The sequence below is a fragment of the Astatotilapia calliptera genome, chromosome 6 (genome assembly GCF_964374335.1).
Source record: "Astatotilapia calliptera chromosome 6, fAstCal68.1, whole genome shotgun sequence".
NCBI classification, from domain to species: Eukaryota; Metazoa; Chordata; class Actinopteri; order Cichliformes; family Cichlidae; genus Astatotilapia; species Astatotilapia calliptera.
The window spans coordinates 26,939,672-26,961,707 of record NC_137427.1 but is presented as its reverse complement, the minus strand read 5'-3'; the positions used below and the strand labels follow the sequence as shown (position 1 = coordinate 26,961,707).

Genomic DNA, 22,036 nt, shown 5'->3' with positions numbered 1-22,036 from the left:
ACAGAAAACAAACATCAGCTGGTTTGGTTGTCACACTTTCAGTCCCAGTTAAATTTTTCTTTTTCCCCACTCACCAACACTTTTAAAGCTCAATTTAACTTAAACTGTTACCAAAGAAATTCATTTAGTGATTTTGTACTAAAATGGACAAAGCATGCTGACATTTTTGTAGTCTTTGACATAATTCTGTAATCAACATCCCTGTGTGAGTGGAGCTGATCGTTAAAAATAAATAAAATGCAGTTTAGCTTCACTAAAAATGCAAAACTCCTAGAGCTCTATCAGTTCAGTAGTTACAGTAATTAAGGTTTCACTTTCTAAATGCTTAATTCCAGTAAACTAATTTTATGAAACCATGAGTTGATACATTATTTGTTAGATTAAAATGTGCATCAATCTATTCCAGTATAGGCCAAATACAGGATTTCACAAAAATCTTTATCCTCCTAATTTTTTTTTAATTTTGCTAGGAAAATGGGGGAAAAGTGCAGTAAGTACAAGAGAAATACAGTATATATAGCAAAAACAGAATTTGTACAATTGTGAGTAACTTGAAAGTCAACATTTGGTGTGAACACCTTTATTCTGCAACACACCCTGAACTTTTTTAGCAAGCTATCCTTTAATTTTTAGGAATAGTTCTCCAGGCTTCTTGAAGGACATTCAAAGCTCGTCTTTGGATGTTAGCTGCCTTTTATTCTGTATCAATACGATCCCACAGTTCTTTATTAATGTTGAGCTCCAGGCTGAAGGAGGCTGATCCATGACTGTTGGTGTTCCATTGTGTGTTTTTCTGTCCACGTAAGCTTTTACTGGACGGCCAGATTGTTTGGAATCATTGTGATACTAAAAAACGAAGCTCTTGCCAATTAAACACTTTCCAGATGGTACTGCATGGTGGATCAAAATCTGATGGTACCTTTCTCCAACACCCCTAGCTGAAATGCAACCCCAAACCATGACGGAGTCTCTCCACTGTGCTTTACAGATGCTGAAGATACTCACTGTCCTTCTTCACACAACATCATAGCGCTTCATAGGTCAGTGTCAACTGGCTTAACAAAGACTACAAGCAAACACATTCCTCTGAAAATTGTCAGGTACAAAGACTGGTTCTCTGTCTTAACTTCAACCCTGAAATCCACTGAATCATGCAACAAGATGAGTGTTCTATAAATGTATGTAACATCTTACATGTGACAAACATACTTTGACTTAGTTCTCTGAGCACATTTCACACGAACTCTTCCAACATGCATCACAAAATACAAACATCACAAGAACAGACTCGGGAACAACTTCTTGTCCAGCATCATAACAACAATGAATAATCTGTGTAATAATCACAGCCATGTACAATATTTCAAATGATCAGAAACTCTGTGCAATATTCTCATTATTGGTAAATTCACTGTGTAATACTCTTATCATACTCCTCTGCCTAGCATTGCCTCATTTGTTACCTCGTTATCTTACCCCGTTAACTTGCAAATACTTTTTATATTTAGTACTTTTTATATTTTCTGTGAGAATGACAGTTTGTTCATGGTCAGATGAGATGTCAGCGTAAATATTTTACACGGGGGCCACCATGTGTTGTAGCTCACCTCATGTCTGAACACCAGAATTTCAACATGTGCCCCAGATGGATAGCATTATAGCATAAATAGTCTCATGTGGTACAACCAGAGCACAAGGTGGGGATACCATACTGATGGATATGGCACAAGGCCTTAAAGCCAAAGTGTATCCATTACTGCTTTGTTGAAATAATATATGGGCGTAGAATTATGTATGGGTGATTAAACTGACTTTAATTATCTGGACTGCTGACACAGCTGAAACCTATAAATCGCGGCGGTTTTTAGAGATAAGCTCAGCTTTGCTCCATCTGGTTCCCGTAAGCACATTAGCCAGTTTCATCTCATTGAAAACAATATGTTTAACTAGCTCTGGCTGTTAAGTTATGCAACTGTAGCAAATAAAATCACCACACAAACTAAAACAAGAACAGGTCATAGTTTGTGTAGTAATTACTGGAGCTGGTGTCCACACAGTTAAAGGCAGTTTAACATGATGTAGCGCAAGTTAAATAGATATTCATCAGACCTACCTGCTTGCCTTCCAGTGTGTACAGTCTCCTCACTGCGCCAGAGTCCAACTTGATAGCGTCTGTGATGTCGGTGAGCACCTGCTCGAAGGAGTGTGCAGTTTTCTTATTGAGCAGTATCCGAACGGCCTTGCGGGGCTTGACGCCGCTGCGGATGACTGTGACTAACTTGGGTTTGATGAAGTCCTTAGATTCCCTCTGCAGCTCACTCTTCAGCGGGAAGAGAGACGGGAGGGAGCGCGATGTGCTGGTCTTGCTGCCCACTGACCAGTTGGGGTTCACGTTCTTGGTGTAGTCGACACGTCGGAAGGGTTCATTGGAGGCGCACACGTAACTCTCTCCTGCAGGAAGAAATGAGGTGCTGTAAAGAGAAGCTAAACACTGGCGCATAAAGCTCAAATAGCCACGTAAAGAACTCAAGTCATCAGTGGGAGGAAGTCCTGCAACAGGTGAGATGGCCTCATCATTACCCTGACATTAACATTACTGCATCACTCTGGGATTATAAGGAAACTGTGGCAAGCTCTTGCTAGGATCAACACATACCTTTAAGGAAAAAAACATCTGTGTGTACATTTACCAAAGAGAATGGCTGAGGTTATTTTGCTATTAATTGCACACTAAAGGACACATACGTTGCACAACATCGACCATAGCATGCCTTACTAAACACTGCTCCCATATGGTGAATAACAAGGAACTGACAGTGTGACGCTGTTCTTCTCTCTCCCTTCCAGCTGCAGGGCTGCTTTATTGGCCTTCCTCCAAAGCAAAGCGTTTTGCTTTATCAGCCAGCATTCCAGTTTAAACACCCAGCACGCAACTGTTTCTCCTTAACAAGAAAGTCGTGATAAGTACGGGAGCTTGGTGGGTGAACAAAAACCACATCAAGAATGTCTGGAGATTGTTTTGAAAGTGCTGGATTTGTGCTTCCCTGCTGCCGGTCTGTTCCAAATATGAGTAAGAGCTGGAAAGTGACAAATAGTGTCTGCAAGTACCAAAGCCTCTCTCAGAAGCAACTTACTGCATGCTCAACTTCACGAGAGATATTCGGCTTTATTTGAAAGAAATCTTGTTCTAGGAAACTAGATAATTACAGGGTTACTAGGAATCAGCATGTACATACTAAGAAACCGAGAAATAGATTATTACTCATGGCTGCATCTGTGTATGAATATAAGAACCACAGTGGCTGGCTCTGTCCAGGGAATCCCAGTTAAGTAGCAGGAAGAGTAATCCTTTACATACCACAAAAACGTATTTGTTCAAAACTTAAAGGAAAACTTTTATTTGTAGGATATGTTCAGCATATTTTTCTCACCAGTTCATCTGCTGATAAGAAATCAATCCCAACACTGACATTTTGGTTACTGGATTTGTGTCAGAACAAGCAAATTGAACTTCAGCGTAAAAAGGCCAACTGAGACACCGCGTCCCAGGATACCAGGTTTTATTAAGCCTGCAATTAACCAAAGGCTAATTAAAAGGCTAGGCCACAGCTGGAGGGGACTGAGCTGTGGTTGAGCACCGAAACAAAATATATAACCGAGGCTGCCGTTCATCTGCAGGGAAATGACAGAACGCTGACATGCCCTCAGACGGTGCGCGGTGACAGGTCTATTCCCCGACGTCCCACGGGGATGTGATCGGAGCCCCAGCCACCCGCCGCTGGCTGCTGTCCTCGTGTGAACAACAGATGAGGACAGGCCTGACGGACTGTTTAACCAGCCCAGCAACTTTTACGAGGTGACACAGCGGTCACCAGTCCAGCATGACGTCAATAAACAGCCACTGTTATTACTGTGATAACAGAGTTGCTGTCACAAAGAAATAAAGTGATATAATAACTGCAAAAAGTATGAGGTCATGGTTCTCCGATTTATACTCACAATGTTACAAAGAAAGATCAACTTTCTTTAACCTTATCAGACTGTGGCCTTTACTTCACACTTGAATTTCAACTGTCAATTTGAGTTTTTACATTTTACATTTACATTGTTTCTATCATCCTAAAGGGTTGAACTTCAACCCTTTAGGAATCATATTGTCACATTTTACAGAAACATGTAGCACACGTCTGTCATGAGAGGTGTGTATTATCAGTAAAGAACTGTTTCTAAGTCATGATTTAAAACTCTTTCAGCCATTTCTCTCTGCTGTAAAATACAAAATATTTTCCCTAAGGCTCAAATGCTTTAGTATCACAAGCCAATTTGAACACCGACCATTAAAAGGTTTAATTTCCCCATGAGGTTCAAATAAAGACCCTCTGGTGCCCAAACTTGTTATTGCCCCGACTAGAATTCCCTTTGTCAGCATGCTACGGAGACCCACTGTAACCTGCAAAGCTCCTTCTAAACCCATTTCAGGATTGGCTATAGCGGTTGTTTTCCACAAGCACAGCAGTTCGAGTCGACTGGTTGGCTCTGTAATCCCATCTAGTCATACGAGGTGCACATGTGAATGGCGCCTGATTGGGTTTTCACACAAAAGAGCCCCAGCAAGCCTCAATCAATGGATGCAGACTGCTGAGCTGTGCAGTAATGTTTGCTCTCTTTGTCCATTAGATGGGTGTGTAAAAATCGACAATATGGCCCACCTGCAATCTGAGCGGCTCAAGGAGAAATTAAGCAGTCAACAAACATGCTTACCATTGACCCAGGGCATTATCATATCCTGAAATTCCCACCTTAAAGGGCCTGTCTCTTCAAACCAAATCATAAATGGAATATTTGTTCCTATTGGAATAATAGGCCCTATTTGGTGAGATTAGAAAAAAAAAAGACAGAAAAGCAATACAATCAAATCAATGGAGGCCAAATGGAACGAAGTATTCTTTAAGTATTCATTTTGGGGTTATTTAACCGTAATAACAAGGTTGACTACAGCAAAAACAACACAAAAGGACCTGCTTTATTTTCCCCACTATGTGGGCACTCGTACATTCAAACACTTGTCCTAATACCAAAATTCTTCTGCATACACCACCAGAACAGTCATTTTGGATGAACTGCCCATTGAAATAAAATCACTGGTTATGTGAGCTACTGAAGTAGCACTGAGGGGTGAAGTCAGTGCACCAAAACAACCTTGGTGCAGTTTGTTAAACTACTGTTGCTACAGAATTTAGATCAGGCACTGGCCTAAATCTTCCCCAGTCTCTGGAGGGACAGAGTAAAGCAAATGAGTGCAGCACAGACTGAAATTTAGGAAGATGTGAGATGAAAATAGGATTAATAACTTCAGTAAGAGGTCAGTGGATCCTAAGTGAGTGTGAGGAGCAGTAATAGAGGACTGCAGTCAGGTCACAGTGCAGACAGTGAACATGAAGATTAACTTATTACTGAGAGGCCACTCTCCCTGCAGAGTAAACAGCACAGGGAAGAAGGAGTAGGTAGGAGAGTATATTCTATTCGTTTCTGCAGTGAGTGACCAAATTTGTCTAGGGGCTCTTTGACAAGATGAGTACAGTTCTCCATATAGAAGGATTACAGGAACAGTTGTTACCACTTTTTGTAGTAGTATTCACGTTTATCTTATGAAAAAAATGGACAGACAGGGGATGGGGGAGGGCAATTTTATCCTACAAGCCCCAAGGCTGAGCTCAATCAACTGCAAAAGATTTTAAATGCCAGTGAAGCCAACAAAATACATACGTTCACTCACTTACTCACTTATCCATTCATTCATTTCCAGGCAGGGGTGTATTTAGTGAAACACAGGGCACTTTCACGCCCACAAAAGCTCACAAATAAAGTAGGCGTTAGCTGGGAGCTTGAGTCCAGCTGAGATCAGTGGGCAGCGATGCACATTTTGCAGAACAGAGCATTACTGAGGAGGGGTCTGTATGCTTGAGTGCATGTATGGCACTGGGTCAAACATGTTAGGGCGGTTACGTCAGTGCATATACAGCGATAATCTATATCGCTGCACTGCATCCAATGGGTTTAAGTGCAGCAGATATTTGGAACAGAGTCAGAACTTTCCCAATTATGTTGTAAAAGCAGGGCAAGGAGCCAACTCTCTAAATATAATTTGCTTTGTAAGTTTTCAGGCAACTTAATCAATATTCAAGACAAAAAAAAAAAGTAGCTTTTAAACGATAAACAGCATGTCTGAGTCGATGCACATTAGGCCACCGTTGATCTAATCTCAAGTACTGAGCTCCTGTCATCATTTGCGGTCACGCAAAGTGATTGTTGAAGGCTTCATCCATCATCGATCTTACCCTCTACTAACTCATCCAGGCTGGTGATCTTCCTGCCCCCATCCAGCGTGTACAACGTCCGGACTCCTTGCGGAAGGTTGACGTTGTCTGACAGGGACCGTGTGAGCTCCATGAGCAGGGCATCCAGGGATCTGAATCGGTCGTTAGACACGGCGTACACCAAACCTTTGAAATACTTGTCACCATTGCGATAAAAGCGCACCTTCCTGGCCTTTTTCTCGGAGGTGAGGGACTGGAGAGTGCGTGTGCGGTAGAAACTACAATGCGCACTGTGCGCGGGGCTTGGCACCAGCCCGTTACCTCTAGAACCACATTGAGACCCGGAGCCCGAATTGGTCCTCGGTGGCCGGTGAGGCTTGTCTCGTTCCTCAAAGTGTTCAAATTCAATACTTCTGCTTAGCGACATGTCGTCTCTCACTTTATCTGAACGCTGCTCCAAACAGGAAACCAACTTTTATACAGAGAGAGAGAAAGAGATGAGGGATCGATGAGCCAAATGAAGAAGGCAGCCTACACGTGTGCGTCTCCAGTCTCCACTTTAAGCCTGCTATGCCTACCTTAAGCAGCACCAACAGTTTCAAAATGAGAGGGGAAAAAAGAGAAAGTCAGGATGTGACCTCTCAGTCCGCTGAATCTTATCAGATCGATCCGTTAAACTGATTCATCAACCGTCAACAAAACACAGCAGGAGTAATAATCCAGACGTCAGCTCGAGATGAGATATCCGGTTGAAAATGTGTCAAAAAACCGGCAGCTGTGCTTGACAGACATCGCAGTGGATCTCTGTTATCTCACAAACAGCCACGAAATGTTAGAAAAGTTCGGCACGCCGCACTGAAGCCGCCTCCTCCTCGCATCCTTTCCTCTAACTGGTCGTCGGCGCAGGCTGTCAAATCAATGGATAATGAGACGGAGGAGGAGGACGCCTTCCGCATCTCCGGGTCCTAATGCTGTCTATTGTTCCGTTCATGCATTCAAGACCCGAACAATGAAGTTGAGGTTTTACATTCCGGCCAGATGACCTCAGACTGAGGAACCGTAAGAATGATACACGCCCTCCCCCGGAGAGCGAGAAAGTACATTCTTAGCTGGCCTGAGATCAGTACAGCACAGCTACCAAAAACATATCGCCAGTTATGTATTTTATATATTACCTTTAATTTACAATTAACCCCAAAGACATATATCAACCTTGTGTATTTAAATTGCAGCATATATATCAGATGATACCATTAATTAACATTTGCTCATTCTCGCTCATTATGTGTTTGACACACTTTATTAAAGGCTGAAATCAATAGCATAATATAATATAATATAATATAATTTCTTTCTTTCTTTCTTTTTCAAGAAGAAACTTGGGGTTTCTAAGCTTTATCTTAGATACATAACAGCGATTAAACCATTTACAGGGAGCGCTCATGAGCTGTGTCGTTATGGCATACGGTTGTGCCAAAAAGTGATCTTTCATGAATTATATGATATTGAGCCACAAAGAACATTACTATCACAAGGTAGATGCTCCTACCAGTTGTTTTTTGTTTGTTTGTTTGTTTGTTTGTTTTTTGTAAAGTGACTTTTACACAGCTTTTTTATCTGGTATAAAAAAAATGTCTTTTTCAAGATAGATCTGGCCATGAGCAGAAATAGCAAGAAACATAATATTATACTTCTGTAAAGATATTTTAAGTGACCAAAAAGGACTGGATTGGTTATAAAGTAGCTGCAATAATGCAAAACTGGTAATTTCTTCATTATAAATGTATATATATAATCCCTTCTTAAATCCTGTTGACCAGTAGAAGCAGATAAAATACACGAAAAAAAAAAACACACACACAGAAATATCACAAATCACTTTTTGGCACTAAACTTAGCTTGTTGGTTAATGCACAATAGCACTAATTCCACCCAGCCCTGCTTTAGCTACTTTGTGTGTGGCATTAGTATTGTAATGGTGTTTCTGTAAGTTGTGAGATTATTCTCTACATAAAAAAACAAAACAAAAAAAACATTCAAAGATTCAAAGATTTGAAAAATGTGATACGATGAGTGTCTATTTCTTTTTGTGACATTTGGATGGTAGGGTTAGAATTTGGTGTGAGTAACATAAGCACATGGATCTATCCTACCTTGTTTTGTTTTTTTGGTTTTTTTGGGGTGGGGGTGGGGGGCGCTAACCCTACCCCTGTTTTCTTGGCACAAGAATGTTTCCAGCACCTTGGTGAATCTACATTAAAAAGGATTAAGGCAGTTCTGAGGGCAAAGGGTGATCTAACCTGGTATGACAAATGTGTGACTAATAAAGTCTTCTAAGTCTACATTAGACTAGAAACTTCTACCAACCACAGCAGAGAAAAGCCCTATGATGTAAAATGAATTCTTCTTATTCAAACATTTGTTGAATTTGGCCATTTTAACATTTACAGAATGTAAAAAAGAGGATATCAAAGAGAAGTTTGTGGATTGAATGCAGCTGTTTCACAGAGGAAGATTTGCTAAATGAGTCAACTCAAACATGTGTCATGTTGCTTTAGGGAAAAAAAACAAAAACAAAAAACAAACAAACAATATATATATATATATTAGGGGTGCAACGATATTCGTATCGATATTGAACCGTTCGATACAGTGCTTTCGGTTCGGTACGCATATGTATCGAACAATACAACATTTGTAATTTATTTTATCAATTTTCCTTCTGACGATGCTGTCTGTGTTGAGCGCTCAGTGAATCTGCGTTCGACTACTCTGCCTAGGCTGCACTGTCGAGCGCAGATCCACTGAGCGCTCAACACAGACAGCATCGTCAGAAGGAAGAGCGCAGGGCAAGCTAGCGAGACAGAAGTTAAGCTCTCCTTGCAACAGGCAAATTGAACCTCATTCAGATCTGGCGTTTGGAATTATTTTGGTTTTCATGTGACGTATGACCCTGAAGGTAAGCGAGTCATGGACTAAAGTAAAACAGTATGTTGGATGTGCCATGCAATGCTCAATTACATTGGTGTGAACTAGTGTGTTAGCGCAGTTAGCTCGTTAACGTGTTGGCCGTCTAGCCCCATGCACGGAGCGATCGGCGGTAGCTCGTTAACGGAGATTTGCATTGTTGTGGCGTTAAGGTCATTTCAACGAGATTAACCTGAAAGCACTAGTGGGAACACAACGAATATGACTGCACATTTACGCCGACATCATCCTAGTGCAAAGACAAGTGGAAGCAGACAAAAAAAAAGCAAGCATGCATTCGCTGTCAAAATAAAAAACACGCACAAGGGTTAGGGTTAAATTTAAAAACTGTACTTTTGAGTTAAAATATATATTTATAATTTTAATAAATGACAAATTAAAAATGCATGAACATTTTTTTGTATCGAAAAAATATCGAACCGTGACACCAAAGTATCGAACCGAACCGAACCGTGAATTTTGTGTATCGTTGCACCCCTAATATATATATATATATATATATATATATATATATATATATATATATATATATATATATATATATATATATATATATATATATATATGTATATATATATGTATATATATATGTATATATATATATGTATATATATATATGTATATATGTGTGTGTGTATATATATATATATATATATATATATATATATATATATATATATATATATATATATATATATATATATATATATATATGTATAAAAAACACCCAGCACGCCCCTGCGGGCGGTTTATCCTTCAAGCTCGGGTCCTCTACCAGAGGCCTGGGAGCTTGAGGGTCCTGCGCAGTATCTTAGCTGTTCCCAGGACTGCGCTCTTCTGGACAGAGATCTCCGATGTTGTTCCCGGGATCTGCTGGAGCCACTCGCCTATCTTGGGAGTCACCGCACCTAGTGCTCCGATTACCACGGGGACCACCGTTACCTTCACCCTCCACATCCTCTCGAGCTCTTCTCTGAGCCCTTGGTATTTCTCCAGCTTCTCGTGTTCCTTCTTCCTGATATTGCTGTCATTCGGAACCGCTACCGCGGTGTATATATATATATATATATATATACATACATATATATATATATATATATATATATATATATATATATATATATATATATATATGGCGCATATGCATAAAAAATACACGGATATGTGTGCCAGGCATATAGATGTTTATGTTGGAGAATGTCCCAAATACTAAGCTGGACTTTTGATTCCTGCCAAATAGTGACCTTGGATTATGCTTGGCAATGCCAGGTTTACTCACCACCTGGTGGGTTCCTGAGAAACTCACCACCGTTTCCATCCAGGCTCTCACTCACCTGCGTCATAACCTGGCAGAGCGCAGACCTGGGAAACACTGTCAGTGCAGCTTGTCAAAAAAAACCAGGCCAACCAGAGCTGCAACGGACAGGCTGGGGATCAGTTAACCCACTTTTGAAACACTGTAGCCTCATTCCTGAAGCCAGTGCCACAGAAACGAATGAGTCTAACTTTTGGTATAAGTCAACTTAAGGCTGATGAACAACTTCTCAACAATTATTTGACACATGAAGTCAGAAAAGCACATCAAATATGAAGATGGAAAAGAATGCGAAGAATGAAAACTTGAAATACATCCAGTATGCGTGGACTTTAGTGAGATCTCAGATAAGAAGCCAGCTTTGGATATGCATTGTTTGAGCAGCCTTTCTGGAGGAAGTTGTTAAGCAGGAACCAACCCGGCAGAGGGAAATCCTGTACAGAATGACAAAGCATAAAATCCCTCAATGACAAAAATCCCTTTATCTAAAATATAAATAACAATTAGGTTGACAATAAAGCTTAATCCTCCCCTGACCGGTTCTTTCGATACTTTCTGGCCAGCTGCTAATACAGTGAAGTTTATAAGGGATTTGGGGGATATTTCTCACACAGGGATTTGTATGAAAATCACTTAGCAAACCAATCCAGTCTTAACAAAACAATGCAAAGCAAAGCGTGTGATCAGTTACAAAGCGCTGCTGGTTTCAGGTTCAAACTACAAGCCATATAAACATACTGAGAGCTATTCATTTAGAGAGATGAAGGCGCTTTGGCTGTAACACTGTACTTACACTGAATTCAGCACAGTGACATTTCTTAAGTGCTATAGGTCCTGGGGAGCCCACATCATGACAGCAACTGTATCAAAGCCATGTGGAAACTCACCCGCACTCTGTGCGTTATTTACACTGCAGCTGCTACAACACTCACACAATTTCAGATTGATGTGCCAATAAAAACGGTTTTGGTTTTGGGGCCAAAGGTTAATGGAGAGAGAGGCAGATCTGTGAAACATATGGGTCAGACTATACATCACAACTTTAGACACACTGAACATGTTAAAATTCAGGTCAAATGTTGATGTGAAAAGTTAAAAACAGGAAACCCTGACCCAAAATATCATGTGAAGGTTAAAGGATTTCCATTCCAGTCTAGTGAAGCTGAAGGAGAAAATAACTCTGTCACCCTCTAGTGTTCAACACTGAACATTTAATGACAACTTTGTATATTGTGTGTATTTTGCTTTGATGACTTTTTACTGAATAAATTGTGCATAAAAAATCACAGGAAATATGTCATACAAACAGTTTTACCTCGGAACGACTTTTAAGCATGATGTAATCATCATGTTGGTGAATGAACATTAGTGACACGGTGAATTGAAGTGACCAGCATACAGTATATTATGTATAAGCATATATAAATGTTCAAAAAAGAGAGAACAGCCAACAGAGTTTCATTAAATCCTGATTTCATGCAGCTCCTCTTCGCTCCTCAACTATATGACCATCCCTGCCAGCGCTTACTGATCTCACACACCCGTGACACTCTCTTGTGAACAAGAATGTGAAATTCTATGCCTGACCTCCTAAACCAAAGGCAGTGGCAGAGTATCAGGGATTCAGAGGGTGCTGACTCTAATTTCAGTTTCCTCACGCTTGGCTGCAAACTGCACCAGTTTTGCATTGGACTTTAGACTTCAGCCAAGCCGAGGTCACGGACGAGATCACTGGCAAACCAGGGGTCTCAGGTTACCCAATCAGGCATACCCTACTTCTCCGCTGCACCCAGAGGATCTGCTTGTGAAATTCACAAATAAAATTGGTGACAAGGCATTGAATTGGCAGAGCTCCAGGCTAGCTTGATTAGCTCTTTCATCAGTGTTGTAGATTAGTGGGAATCTGGATTAGAGCTTTGACCAGCACCAGAAAATCTCTGGCCGGTTGGGACTCCATGTATCCATCCCTCCCTAAGAAACAAGGAGTGGCCGTGCATTTCTGTGCATCTATGCAGTGGTAGCATCATGACCTCACCTTCATACTGTGGTATGCCTGACTTAAGTAGCAGGTGATTGGCATGTCTAGCATAAGTTTTCCAAGACATTGTTCTTATTTTCGACCTCACCTAAGACCACGGGCCTCGGGAGACCCTGCAAAGAGGTGATGCCTGTGACAACACAGCTACCAGCGATACCCAGGCATGCCGTACCTTATGCTACAATAAGCAGTTTTGCCAGTTTAGTCTTATTTTACAGGAAAAAAGAAAGAAATTGATGATGTTAAGGATGAGTGTGAAATTCTATTAAAACTTGCAAAATCCACATTTCTATGAGACATTTCCATTTATTGTTTGCCATATTATTGAAAATGTAGACATGTGGTGGAACAATAAATGAAGCAGCATATACCACATTTGCATGCTAATGAGCAGCGTCGTAAAAACCACAACTGTCACCTTAATGCGAAGTCCACACTTTGGGCCACAAGCATGAAATAAAAAATTCAGCCTTGACACATGGAGGTTTTTATGGGGACAATAAATGTGAGAGTCATAAATTATTTCTGTAATTTCACCAAGTTAATCTCCTGGTGTAAAAGGACAAGTGGCTTTTTATTTATCTGGTAATTTGCCCACACCACAGCTTTCACACTCACACACACACACAGAGCCCATCATGAAAACAAGGACAATATTGGTCAGCTACAGGTCTGTTTTTGGTAACTGTCTGAAATGCACCCAGCACTTCTTTTGCAGCCAAAACAAATTCAGTTATCTCAGGTCACGTCAGGTTTTACACCATTTGGCAGCAGTGACTCTGAGGGCCCATGTTTTCCCACAATGACCCAATTCTCTCACATTCTGTTAAAGGTAAGACACACAGTACTGCTGCCAGGTCAGCTGTTGCTGTAAGTGAGCAGCAGCTAGATGCCTGTGTCTGGGCGCAGGAGCAGTTGATAAGACAGTGTAGATACTTGATTGCAAGGTGTAATCATGCTTACAGATATACCGTGATTGTCATTCTGAAGGACACAATCGTCATACAAGACATTAAGGCAAAACCATTGTGGTGCCGTTTTGTTTAAAATCCAACTTAAAATAAAGATCTGTGAAATGTTTTACCAACGTGAAACGTCAATGACATTTTATTAAAGTAGAAGAAATTATAAAAAAAACTGTGAGAGACATCATATAATAAGAAACATGCATCCCAAAAGCCAACGTGAAAATACACCCCCACCCCCCCCACCCACCCCCAATTTTGCCTTCAGAACATCTTTAATTTTTTATAGCATAGATTCAACAAGGTGCTGGAGACATTCCTCAGACATTCTGATCCATATTGACATGATAGCTTCACACAGTTGCTGCAGATTTGTCAGCTGCACATCTATGATGAGTTGTGGAGGCCATTTGAACACTCTGAACTCATTGTCATGTTCAAGAAACTGAGTTGAGATGATATGATGTTTGAGAGGTGGTGTGTTATCCCGCTGGAAGCAATCACAGGTAGATGTCATCATAAAGGGATGGACATGGTCAGCAACAACACTCATGTAGTCTGTAGCATTCACACAATGCTCAGTTGGTGCTAAGGGACACAAATGTGTCACGAAAATATCCTCCACACCCTTGCACCAACAGCAGCAGCGTGAGCCATTGATACAAGGCAGGGTAGACTCACGCTTTTATGTTGTTTAGATCAAATTCTGAACCCACCATCTGAATGTTGCAGCAGAAATCAAGACTCATCGGGCCAGAGAACAGATATTTTTTATGTGGTATGGTTAATAAAGTGTATAATAGAAATGTACATGGTATTTGGAGACTTTCTCTTTATGGCAGCAGTTTATAGGTCTGACCACAAGATGGGGGTCTTACACCTTCCATTGTACCTCTCTTTTTTCAGCATTGCAATGATATCCTTCTTATATTTCATGTTATAAAAGATGACAGAGAACGATTTTGATGGATACATCAGAATAATGAGCAACATATTCATACACCTGCCATCAACTAGAAATTTTTGAGTCAGGGTAGATTTCTCCCATGGCTCTTCTTCTTTCTTTTTCTTTTTCTTACACAGAAGCAATGATAATTGAAATAAAAATAATACCAAATGAGACTGCAGAAGGATCTTATTTGCAAGGGTGTAGAGAAGGAAGATAATATGTTTCAGAGAAAAGGGATATGATTCAGTTAGGTGAGAGCAACATGAGGTAGAAGAGATGAGTTTTCAGGCTCTAAGCAAGAGCGGAGAGTATCTGGAGGAGGGGGAAAAAATCTCTACCACGAGGGGAAAAAACAGAATGGAAAAGAGTCGAGTCCCTGCAGGGAAACTGGACCTGATTTGTAAAATTATCACTTTATTTAAAGGAGTAAAATCTCAATAATTGAGCTGAAGTATCAAGGAAGGTATTCCTCATCTCTCTGTATATATTCACCCACACAATATTCTATTTAAAAAAAAAAACAGCCCACCTTCAAACCCCCACACTGCTATGCTACTATGTGCCACTGCATGTTCTGGCCTTGACCTAACATGACACACTCCCCTCTCATTGAGTGTTTCCCACTGAAGAAAAACACACCTCTGATCAATAGATCCTCAGCAGGAGCAAAAAACATCTAGACATTAATAGCACTGTTAATCTGTCAGAGCCGGTACTGGTAGATTACAGCTGAAGGGGTCATCACATTGAACAGTCAAAACTAATCGAGGCTGACACATGTCAGAGCGAGGCATTGCTCCGGCCTGATCTCATCCAAGACATCCTGCTCCTCCCCAGAGAAATCACTGGGCCTCTGGCCTCACTATTGTGAAAAGCTGCATGGACCATTCCAAAGACATAAGGACTATAAACACCGGCACTGATCTGTCATACTGGCCAATCAGCTTTATTATACCCCATGTTTGTGTTAAAGCAGCTACGGAGGCAGAAATGTCTACACTTGTGAAATTTCTTAAGCTTTGTATTTGGCAACAATAAAAGGCATAAATGCTGATATCTATGAAAAAAAACCCCAGTTTCTTATCATCTTTTCAGTCTGCAGTTTCAAATGCTACACAACTAGGACCAGTCTCACGGATGCTTTTCACAGGATGACGAAAAAAACTGTCATAATTCGTACAGCTTTAAATAGTACATTTAACTACCGTATAAGTGTGTGTGAACTGTTACAAACAGATGACTCCATCGCAAGTATTAACTCCGCTATTACCACCCTCCGTGCAACAATTACCCAACGTGAACTATGATGCGGTTTCGCTGGTCACTGCATGTCACCACAGATCTTGCATAAAATTCACAGAGATGTGTCAGAAATTAGCATTGTGAGCAGTTGGGCATTGACGGTTGTCTTTCACTGTGAATATCAACCACGGCGCTGGTGAATAAGTCCTTTCTCATCTGATCTTGTCACAAACTCCTACAGACCTCTATGATGTCAGAGCCAGTCTGTAGGTTCACGCTATCATGAGCATGACTGCTGTTAAATACATTCGTCGGGCTAAAAGGATCCTGGTAAAGCTTACAATACAGTAGGCAGTAGTAGCTGTTGGTGAATAAAGTGTCATAATGATAATTTACAAGGTCCACTCACTTCAGCGTGTGGTGAGTGCTTATTACACATTGTTGCTACTCTTACCACCATTTAACTCTTTTAGAGCCTAAAATTACTCATTTACAAATCAACATTTGAATATGATCAAATATTAATACAGTGTTGCTTCAGTGGTGGTTACATCTCAGTGATTGTTGCAACTGGGGTTAGCTGATACTCTAGATTTTTGTTGTTCTGGACAAATAAATAACACTTAAAGTCACCTTAAGGACCATTTTAAGTCTAAAACCATTGCATAACTATACCTGAAAACTACATATAACTATACAAGTACAAGGAGGTTTGAATATATAGTACTTTCACCTGTTATTAGTTACCCATTAGTAGAAACCAGTGCATAAGTACATAACAGATGATGGGATTTTGAAACAAAGATCCAATCATACAAAATATTTATTTTGCATAAAAAACATTTAAATTTAGTATTAAAAATTCTGAATATGTTAGAATATGTTATAAAAACAGCATAAAAAAACATACATTTCTCAGCTGTCAAACACTTTTTGTGGTCAGAGCCAGGCTTTCACTCTGATGTGTACAGAGATTTTACCAGTCTTTAAATATAGTGGAATAGTTCTAAACTGTATACACTACACCCATATATACTGCCTAGAAGAGAACATACCCTTAATGTCCTTAAAGGTTTAATATATCATTGAATGAATGGCAATTATTCTCCTCAGAAAACACAAAAAAACCTGAAAATTAACAATGCATCACCCTAAAAAGGCATCTACATGGATGTTTTTCCTATAGATTAAATGTCTATATATTTGCAGGATATATATATGATTTAATAGGTGCATCTTCTTAGTATTGCTTGTCTTTGAATACTGAGTTGACTATGTGCTTGGCATCGGTGACATGCAGGGAAATATAGATGTTCAGCGGAGAAAGAAACGTCTCTATTAAACCTTTGCTGTCAGCTCCAAATGATTTACCATTCCTGCTATAACATATATGGTAGGAGAAGTACATTCAATAGATGGCACTGTTTCCCAGGCCTCGGCCTCTCTACCGTCCTCACTGCTGCACAGCTCTCTCCATTTCTCTCTCTCTCTCTCTCTCACCTCTCCTGGGAGCCTGGAGTTGTTCTGTCTAGAACCCACTTCTCTAAAATGTTGAACAGACTCTTGGCCAAAGCATACCTGGAGCCATTTCAAGCAATATCAACCACTGAATCAAAAACATCGCTGCACTCATTGTATCAAAATATATAACTGAGGATTGGATAACAGTTTTGGTTGAGATGGATGATCTTGGTCTCACACACACACACACACACAAAATGAAAGTTATATAAAGATCAAGGAGATTTATAGGCAATAACATGCGTTTATGCTGTGATTATAAAAGTGTTATAAGTCAGTGCAGACATGCCAGTGATATTCTCTGCATGGTCCAATATATTTTTACATGCAGTATTTTCAAACAGTTCACAGCTTTGTTGGAATGGCATGTGCATGGGCAGGTATATATAGCTACCATCCTGACTTAAATTGCTTTTTCACCTGGAAGAGTCACGGTCACTTTTTATCGTGCTGATCATTCAGAGACGTCAACAAGTAGCACGGGTCTGCTGCCACAGCCAATCATTAAAGGTTTTCAAAAGCCTGTTTAGAAAAGGTAAGAAAGGCAGCAGGATGAACAAATGTTGATTTGTGTAACTTAGGGAGAAATATTGTTAAAATACAAGTTGGGATGTGCAACGGTTGAGGAGAGAAGGAGATGGAGGAGCCAACTAAATGATTTGTGAGACAATTTTTTTTCTTGTCTGAATGAAAAATTTAAAAAAATGTCTTTATGTCTGCAAGTTTAAAAAAAAAAATCAGGGACTTTGACTTGTGAGCGCAATTAAACTGATGCTTTCAGACAAACCTGCAGAAGCATATTAAAAATGAAATCATTTCCACTGGTGCCCCCTGAAGTTGATCTACCTGCAGATGATTGACAGCTGCAAAGACGTCTGGTTTAAGACTTGCAGTAAGCGGTGAGATTAATTAGAGTGCTGCGTGGTGTTGTTTGATTAATTATAACACTGATCACAGAACGGAAAAGTGTGGAGGGAGAGAGAAAGGCTGAAGCTTGATTGATGAGTCAGTGTGACAGGGAAAACCGCCTCAGCTCATGAGATTCTCTCTTAAACCTTGAAGCTCACCAGCTCATTCTTTCTTTTTCTTTCTTTCTTTTTTTGGAAACCTCAAGAGCACAAACACAATGTGTGTTCAGTTTCCTTTTGTTTCTTCAATCACACGAATAACAGGGTTTCAAATAGCATAGCAGCCACTTGGTTCACATCGAGCTACCTTCTTCGTGGAAGTTACACCTGGAGCATGAGACAATCAGCGTGGTTGCTAGGTAACGGGTCTCCTCATAGTCTGTACCGTAAGCTCCCAGCGAAGCAAGCTTTGCTCAGTGAATCACTCCTTACATGACAGTAGTGGACTACAGTAGAAGTAGATATGCTCTGCGTGTGCGCCTCTGCTATAGGTGAAGTTTAACATCAATACTCACAGGATGTATCCTCCCCCCCTCTTTTTTCAGAATGGTCACAGCAGGAAAAGGACAGATTTTTAAAATAAATATCACGTCTTGCTTTCAACTTCGGTGTCCTGGTAAATGTTAACAGCTGACTGGGACAATAATTGAAACAACTTTGCTTTTCATAGTAGGATCCTCTCTTATATTAAAGTGACTCACTGCAGAAACTTTGCTAGGCCAGTTGGCATTGGATCAGTTCCCATTTCTTCATTTCTTCTTCACAGCTACTCATATCACTTTACAAAGCTGATGGGGAGTGTTTTAACCATCAAATTTGTATTTATTTGAAGCATTTCTTTTCTCTTATGATGATCACCACCAACTGCTGAAACAGTGCATGTTCCCCACTTACTGGCTAACCTTGTCTGATTGGATGATGATTGGAAACAACTAATGATGAACGAATTAGTTAGCTGCATGTAAACGATGGCCATACTAGGGATGATCCAGTCTCCATCTTGGTTATTTGAATCCAAACGTGACCTCAGTTACATAGGAAGGCAACACGATTAGCACTGGCTCTCTATCTAACAAGCTGGCAAGGAGCATTTGTCATATATGGTGATATTAACTGGGATGGCAGAGAAAACGAATCTCTTTAAGCAGCATATGCATAAGTCGAATGTGCAGGCAAGAAGCAAGATTTTTAGTTTCTGTTTGCAGTCCACTCGTGGTTCAAGTACTATTGACCAATTACGCTTGAGCAAGCTTTGGTGGTAGGTGGTAGTTTGTGTGGAAAGCAAAAGAGGAATGGCATTTGTTGAAACACATTGCATAGCCATTGGCTATGTTTGTTTTTGTTGTGATTAACACACACAAAAAAAAAAAATCTGAAGAAGTCAGCAGACTAACTTGACCTGATTTCCTGGAGAATTAAAAATATATTTACCAGAAAACTGACAGCTGACTTCTTAAAGTGTGTTTTACTACATCTGAATGCTGAACAAATGAAGGGTGGATCTCACTGAGAAATCACCTCCATAATAATTCTTATCTGTTTTACTCTAAAATGATTTTTAGACATTAGAGAAGACTTGAAACTAACAATTGAAACTTTGAACCCATGAGGTAAATGTTTGCTTTTGTCGTAAATATGATGCAACGTAGGATCATTTCCCCACAAACTTCAATTACAATTCTTTTTTACAAAGAGTCTTTTTAATGACTGTGCTGTCCATTAAAGAGACTGCGCGTTTAATTCACTTCACTTTAATTTACTTCACTATTCAGAACCCGAGGCCCAATCATTTTCTTATATACACGAATGAATACTGAGAAAATGAAGAGAAATAAAGAGTCAGGTGATAATTCCTTTGGGGTGTTGCTACTTCCAGCTACGCTGACTAGTTTCTGTCTGTAAATTTACTTTCCTTTATTTTTAATGAAAGACTAAGTTAGTTACTTCTGCTGCTGCTGCTTATATGATTTCCTCTTTTAGGAAATCAGGAAAAATAATAGAGTGTAGTTGAACAGCACCGCATCAAATCCTCTGCTGAACAAAGTCAGAAGAGGTCCTTATTGTTTGTGAAGTGTACAAGTGTATGGGGATATATAATCCATGGTAAATCTCTGTGTAATGAGCAGTTATTGGCACTTGTTTTTGAGGAGCCCTTCTCTTCAAGACAAATGAATGGTTTATGATGATGGAGACGGCAGCACTGAAATCTGCCCAAATGCCTCTCCGGCTCAGCTCAATAGTGTTGTTTTCCTCTCCTCATCGGTTCCAGCCATCTGTTGCTCATTTCATATCTGTCCATTGCATTTTGGCCCTGAAACCTCACATGTTTTGAAGCTTCGGGTTAGTGTTTGAATTAACTATTAAAAATGTGGCTTGCCATAATATGGGAATTGTGAAGCAATAACACCATTTCAGAAAGTACCGTGCAATTTAACGTTGCTCAAATGACACGACCATAACACCACAATTTGCAGAGTTTGTTCACCCGAGTCAGCTGTAGTGGTAGATCCACTACACTTTTAATTCTGCGGTTTTTCATATGAGGACATAATGAAAAATAATATGATCCTTAGCAGATTTGTACATGAATACAACCTCAGATGAACTACAAAAATGACATATTGCACTGTGTGTATTTAATAAAAAAACTGAGCCAAAATGCAGAAGCAGTGTATGAAAAACTACATACAGCCTTACTGCTTCCAAAGAAATTAAGGGGTATTAGAAGCCAGGGCCTGCTAATCAAACGCTCCACGTGAACTGATGATCAGCAAGTGTGACCACCTCTGTAAAAGCACAAGTCTCTGCTTACTGGGAGTTTTTTGGTTAGCAGAATGCCAAGGAAGAAAGACATCCACAATAACCTTAGAGAAGAAAGTGTTGCTGCCCATCTGGGAAGGGTTACAAGACCATTTCCAAACATTTTGAAGTCTATCAGAAAGATTATTCACAAAAGGAAAACATTTGAGACAGATGCCAATCTTTGCAGGAGTAGAGGTCCCAGCAAATCCGCTCCAAGATCAGACCGTGCAATGCTCAAAGAAACTAAAAAAAAAACCCAAAAAACCCAACTAACAGCCACATGTCAGACTGTGCAGACTTCAGTTAGCATGTTAAATGTTAGTGAGTTCAATGAGAAAGTACAATTAGAAAGCGAATGAACAAGTGTGGCTAGTTGGAGGGGATGCCTCTTGTCTCTAAAATGAATATATCAGCAAGGCTGATTCAACTTGACTGAAATGCTGGGACCTTAAGAGAGCTGTGGATAAAAGAATGGCCACACACCTCAACAGTATAAAGGAAAGTGGGCCAAAACTCCTCCACAATGATGTGACAAACTGATAAAGTCATACAAAAAATGATTACTCCAAGTTATTGCTCCTAAACGTTGCTCTACGAGCTGCTGAATCACGGGGACGTGCTTAATTTTCCACCAACTACTTTTGAATTTTGGTTCCGTTTTTGTTAAATAAATAATCACATAGTGTAACATGTCATTTCATTTGTGGTCCTCCCAGCTCTCAACAACAAAAAACAGGGTGCAAAAAATTTGTCACATCACCTCTTTTTTTTTTTTTTTTTTTTTTTTTTATTAATATTTTTGGATGGACAGAAACATTAATAAATAAATATACAACTGCAATAATCATACTGTCAGTTCTCTGTCCGTTTCTAAACAAACAAACAAACTAAGACAAGCAAACAAACAACACACTAACAAACAAAAAAAAAAAAAAAAAAAAAAAAAAAAAATTACATAAATAAATAAATAAATAAAATAAATAAAACCCAG

General features: G+C 39.8%; 1 protein-coding gene across 7 annotated transcripts in view; it reads right to left on the bottom strand.

Moving 5' to 3' along the window:
* dclk2a (doublecortin-like kinase 2a) overlaps positions 1–22,036 on the bottom strand; it is a 69,946-nt gene that overhangs the window by 37,071 nt on the left and 10,839 nt on the right. For 4 of the 7 annotated variants that reach the window (XR_013909465.1, XR_013909466.1, XM_026171375.2 and 1 more), the window contains exons 1-2: positions 6,339–7,338; positions 2,114–2,451 (exon numbers count right to left, since the gene is read on the bottom strand). Coding sequence is in view for 5 of the 7 variants with exons in the window: in XM_026171375.2 (XP_026027160.1) it covers positions 2,114–2,451; positions 6,339–6,744 (744 nt within the window). In the remaining 2 variants the exon portion in view is untranslated. Of the gene's footprint in view, positions 1–2,113; positions 2,452–6,338; positions 7,339–22,036 lie in introns of those variants that run through there. The other 3 variants (XM_026171373.2, XM_026171374.2, XM_080302490.1) reach the window with 3 other exon arrangements.